General features: G+C 44.3%; 1 protein-coding gene across 2 annotated transcripts in view; it reads right to left on the reverse strand.

The window, feature by feature from the left end:
• ZC3H7B (zinc finger CCCH-type containing 7B) overlaps window positions 1–4,848 on the reverse strand; it is a 418,789-nt gene extending 413,941 nt beyond the window's left edge. The window contains exon 1 of one of the 2 annotated variants that reach the window (XM_040359565.1): window positions 4,689–4,848. Coding sequence is in view for 1 of the 2 variants with exons in the window: in XM_040359564.1 (XP_040215498.1) it covers window positions 2,390–3,590 (1,201 nt within the window). In the remaining variant the exon portion in view is untranslated. The other variant, XM_040359564.1, reaches the window with a different exon arrangement.
• Between the last annotated feature and the right edge of the window lie 1,152 nt (window positions 4,849–6,000).

The following is a 6,000-nucleotide window of genomic DNA, read 5'->3' on the forward strand; positions in this document are numbered from 1 at the left end:
TTAGCCCACTCTACTGAAAACGGGTCACAGGAGTTAAAAACAAATTTCACTCTTGTGATTCATAGAAGTACAGCCAAGCTAGAGAGAGATCTCTCTATATGAAATAAAGGAGGCTGATGATTTCAACCTGTTTTCACAGCACCTCCCGACGATCATCCGACTCCTTGGCTCTCTCCTCTCCCCATCTGACAGCTTCAGCCGGCAGGGTCAATAGCTCCCACTGATATCAGCCAGGGAGGAGAGAGCCGAGTAGCGCTGGGAGGTGGTGTGAAAACATAGGGAAAAAAAAAAAAACGTAGAAAGCTTTTTATTTTTTATTTTAAATATAGCACCTATCGAACCAAAAGAACAGTAGTCTTTTTCTTCATATCATGATATGGTACTCATGTTAAACATTTAATTGCAAAGCTGAATACTTAGATGCCCAGGCTCAGAATATAAAATAAGTGAATCCATGTTTTAATCGGTATCTAAAAGAAATACAGTGGAACATATTATCCTGTACCAGCTATCAACTGTTGGCCCACATGCAGAAAAATCCTGACATTGTTATGATAATATTTTAAAGCATCATCTTTTAAAATAACATCAGAAAAATAGACATATATGCACCGAATTAAAAGAGCATAGTATTAACCCTCCTAGCGGTATTCCCGAGTCTGATTTGGGGTGAGATTTTTATACCAAAAGTGGTAACCCCCGAGATAGACTCGGGCTTGCCTCGCTGCAGCAGCAGACAAAGTTAATTACCTTGTCCCTGGATCCAGCGATGCCACCGCGCTGTGTGAGCGAGCGGGACCTCGCTCGATTCACACAGTGTCCTCCTGTGCCGCCGATTTCCATTCCCTGCGACGTTATGATGCACGGGAGCGGAGAACGGCGCCAAATTCAAAAACGCAAACAAACACATTACATACAGTATACTGTAATCTTATAGATTACAGTACTGCATGTAAAAAATACACCCCCCCCTTGTCCCTAGTGGTCTGCCCAGTGCCCTACATGTACTTTTATATAATAAAAACGGTTCTTTCTGCCTGCAAACTGTAGATTGTCCATAGCAACCAAAAGCTTTGCCCAGGTTCACACTGGGTACGATTTGAGATGCGATTTCACATGTCAAATCGGCGGCATTTTCCGGCAATGGCACCGTCCTAAACGGTGCGACACCGCATCTGCGGCGCTGCACCGATTTCAAAAAGTAGTTTCTGTACTACTTTTTGCGATTTCGAGCCCCGAACCCTGCACAAATGTCTCTTAAATCGCGGCAAAACCGCAGCCGCGAAATCGCGGTAAAATCGCGATTTTGAACTCGCAGCAGTGTGAACCTAGCCTGAATGTCAAAAATGGTTTTAGAGCAGCTAGAAAACAGCGATAATAAATTATAATCACTTGCAGAATTGTGCGATAGCGATTTGTGGGGAAATTCGTCATAAAAAAATAAAAAGTAATGACAGCGACAATTCTGCAACTGAGCAAATTTCAGTGATCTTGAGTTGATTACATTATTGAATATTTTTTATTATAATTATATTATTACTTGTTATAATTATTTATTATCATTAATAATTTTGTTTTTAAAAAAATGTCATACCCGGGATGCCTTTAAAGCGGGGGTTCACCCTTAGAGGGCACTTTTCCCCCTTAGATTCCTGCTCGTTATTACTAGGGGAATCGGCTATTTATTTTAAAATATGTGCAGTACTTACCCGTTTACGAGACGCATCCTCTCCGTCGCTTCCGGGTATGGGCTTCGGGAATGGGCGTTCCTTCTTGATTGACAGGTTTCCGAGAGGCTTCCGACGGTCGCATCCATCGCGTCACGATTTTCCGAAAGAAGCCGAACGTCGGTGCGCAGGCGCAGTATAGAGCCGCACCGACGTTCGGCTTCTTTCGGCTACGAGTGACGCGATGGATGCGACCGTCGGAAGCCTCTCGGAAGGCTGTCACTCAAGAAGGAACGCCCGCTCCCGAAGACCCATACCCGGAAGCGACGGAAGAAGATGCAGCTCGAAAACGGGTAAGTACTGCACATATTTTAATATAAATAGCCGATTCCCCTAGACCGAACGAGCAGGAAGCTAAGGGGAGATTTTTTTTTTTTTTTTAAATGGGTGAACTCCCGCTTTAAGTCTCTTGTTTGGTCAGATTTAAGTGAGTTATTACTAAGAATTACAGACCTACAGTATAAAACGCCAAATTTCCTTGCAAATAATGGTACCGCTTTCAGCACCTTTTTCGGAAAAATTCATACCGCCAGGGAGGTTAAGAGAATGTTGATCAAATAAACGAAAAAAAATAAAAAAAACTCATCACCTTACAAAGACCACAGAATTTGTCTCCACACTTGTAATACAGAATGTTTAAAATGCTTGTAACACTATCTCACCTCCCCAAACTGGATCATATGTTGCATTTGGCAGCTTGGTAACTGGAAACTTAATTATATCTTGGGTCCCAAAATGTATGATAGGACTTGGGTTAGGAATTACTGTATCAAAGTTTTCTCTAGTTGGAAGCTTCACTAAACCATCGGTTTCATTTTGAACAGTTTGGTGGTACTTCTCACTCTCATTTATCATCTTCACCCCTTTTATAGGTGAAGAAACCTTTGCTGAGGGAAGGGAATCCTTTGCAGGTAGGATGACTTTAATCACCGAAGGTATCGGAACATTTAGTTGCTTTTCTTCCTTTTCACATGGCAAAGCGTTCCTTTCTGCGTTTTGTTCCTTTACCGCTGGTAATAACTTTGCAGCTGGCAAAACCTTTGATGGTGGAGGAAGCTGCTGGCAAACTAAAGGCATTTTTGTTGCTGAAGAAGGCTTCCTCATAGATGGCAGACCCTTTTCCAGCAAAGAAAGTTCCTTTGTAGTCAATTCTTGTAATGGAGGTTCTTTTTCAATAAGTGGTGGCTCCCTCGCTTGTAATGGTTCCATTGCACCTGGTAACATTTTGGCTTGCTTAGATGGTGCCATTGCCGATTGCAAACCTCCCCTTTTTGGTGGCTCCTCTGCAGAACAAAATTCCTTTTTTTCTGAAAGCCGTTTTACAGCTGGCGGCTCCTTGGTAAGAACAGGGGGGTCCTTTGAGAACATGGTCTTATCTGTAGACACCTTTGGCCGGGGTGGGGGGCCCTCATTCACAGATGGCAGGTCCACTTCTACAGATGACAGTTCTATATTACTTTCTTCTAATGGAGTTATCATTATCCAATACCCCAATGGACAATCTTCACAACGGATAAGGGTTTGGCAGGCTTCGCTGTCAATGTCCCCTTCAGCTTGTACAAGCAGAGATTGGTAAACACTGTCAGCAGATTTCACAGCATCAACAATTTCTACAAGGCCCCGATTCAATGTTCTAGCCATAATAGCACATATTACTCCATCAGGCATTTCTGCCGGAACACAGCTAACAAACACAGTTCTTTTGGGGTCAGCATTCTTTTGTAGACACCATTTATAGGCTCCATGTTCTACACCTCTTGAAAGCAGCTCACTCAATAAGCCAAATACTACTTTTTCTGCGGGCGTACCCTCAGTCTTCGGGCCACGAGATCGCTTTTTTTTTGCAGACTTTTTAGAGGACATTTTAATAATAACATAAACCAAGATCACAGCTTTGCTCCAAGTAACCACAATTTAGAATGAGACAGATCCGTGACTTCTTCCGATAGAGATCATAATGATCAGCACAGTCTGTTCAGTAAACAAGGTGGAAGAAGCGTCAGCAATTCTGTTTCTTTAAAGCCTTTGATGTCACATTCATCCAAACATATAACAAAGTTTTCTCAGTATCACTTTGGATGGACTTGCAGCGAGATTTTACACCCTCTCAAGTCTGTTTCCAGGTTCAGTTCATTAGAGCCCCGGCTTCCCCACCCAAGCCCGAATACGAAGGGAACACTGCAGAACACCGGGTAGTAGCAGCTCAGAAAATAAATGGATAAAATTCACATCTAACAGCCCTTCCTACAGCGCTACACCAACTACAAGCACGCCAACTAAACTACTAACGGAAACACCCCTCAGCCGGAGTCATGCTGCTCAACCGCCAGAGGGCAAACTTCCTTAACCACGCCTACGTCCCGAGCGCCATTTTCTTGAAGACTTTTCTTCCGTTTAGTATTGAATCTCGTTCTCCGAGCCTACAGCCAAGCAATGGGATATTTCCGAAGACAAGAAGCTACGGAACACATTATTTTCATCTATGTTTCGAGTACTGAAATGAATAGAACTAACGCTATTCGTAGCTGACAGCACAGGAAATAAAACTCAAACTCCGCCTTTATTAACAGAACTATCTACCTAGCAACAGCCGATTAACCCCGAACGGTCCAATATTAGCGTATGCAAAATGCGAGCTTGTAATTATTAATACACCGATCGCCCATCACACTGACACTGTCATCGAGGAGTAAAGTCTACACAAACATCGCATGCTGTTCCAGTGACATGTTCCATACACAGCCTAGTTATTGTGTACGTGTATCTAAAATGCCTTCGGAAGCTTTTACAAGGCCAGTTTTCCTGTTTGCTATTAACAGATGACGTGACTTCAATGTGCTCCTCATGCCATCCTACACGCTGTCACGTGTGCTGCCCAGGACACTGAAACGTCTCCGCACACCGCTTCTAAACTTTCCTATGTGCAGCTGTGCAGACAGTCCCCAGCTGCTCTCTCCTTACCCTGCTGTGTCCTCCACTGTCCGTGCCGTCTGCATTGACTTTTCCTCGACTTTGGGGGGAGGGTCTGTGGCAGGACAGTACCCTCGACTTTCTCTTCTGCTGGACAAGCAGCGCACTTTACTTTACTTTCGGTTCCCCATTGGCTCCGCCTAGATCACCCAACCCGGGGCCAGCCTCCGCAGAATACCTGCCTTTAACCCTTTCGCTGCCAGAGACAGATTTATTTAAAGCGGTGGTTCCCCTAAAAATAAAATTTTAACATTGCTTTTCCCAAATAAATTACGATTAGAATCGGCCGGTTTTATTAAAAAAAAAAGGTTTGTACATACCGTTTGTTATATTCGTTCCCACCACCACTTCCGGGTACGATGCTGGCGGTGGGCGTTCCTAATTGATGGACAGGCATCCGACCGACGCATACATCGCCTCACGAGATGCCGAAAGAAGCCGAACGTCGGTGCGGCTCTATACGGCGCATGCGCACCGACGTTCGGCTTCTTTCGGCATCTCGTGACGCGATGTATGCGTCGGTCGGATGCCTGTCCATCAATTAGGAACGCCCACCGCCAGCATCGTACCCGGAAGTGGCGGTGGGAACGAATATAACAAACGGTATGTACGGACCTTTTTTTTTTAATAAAACCGGCCGATTCTAATCGTAATTTATTTGGGAAAAGCAATGTTAAAATGTTATTTTTAGGGGAACCACCGCTTTAACTTTTTGTTTGTTTGCTCATGTTTAACCACTTTGATACCAGGCACTTACACCCCTTCCTGCCCAAGCCATTTTTCAGCTTTCAGCACTGTCACTATTTAAATGTCGATTGCACGGTCATGCTACACTGTACCCAGAATCATTTTTTATAGTTTCGTTCCCAGAAACAGAGCTTTCTTTTAGTGGTATGTGATCACCTCTGCGGTTTTTATTTTTTGCTAAACTAATAAAAAAAGCCCCCCCCCCCCAAAAAAAAAAGGTTTTCTTTGTTTCTGTACAATTTTGTAAATAAGTAAGTTTTCTCCTTCACTACACTGATAAGCTGCACTGATGGGCACTGATAAGGCGGCACTGATGAAGTGGCACTGATGGCCACTGACAATGGGCACTCATAGGTGGCACTGGTGGGCACTGAAAGGCTGCACTAATGGGTACTTATGGGTGGCACTGATAGGCGGCACTGATATATTGCACTGATAGACATCACTGGTGGCACTGGCACGCATTGCAGATGGGCACTGATTGGCTGCTGTCTGGGCACTGAATGGCATACCCCGGGTGGCATACCTGCTGGTTCTGTGTGGTGTCCATCCCTGG

This window comes from Rana temporaria, chromosome 7 (genome assembly GCF_905171775.1).
Source record: "Rana temporaria chromosome 7, aRanTem1.1, whole genome shotgun sequence".
NCBI classification, from domain to species: domain Eukaryota; kingdom Metazoa; phylum Chordata; class Amphibia; order Anura; family Ranidae; genus Rana; species Rana temporaria.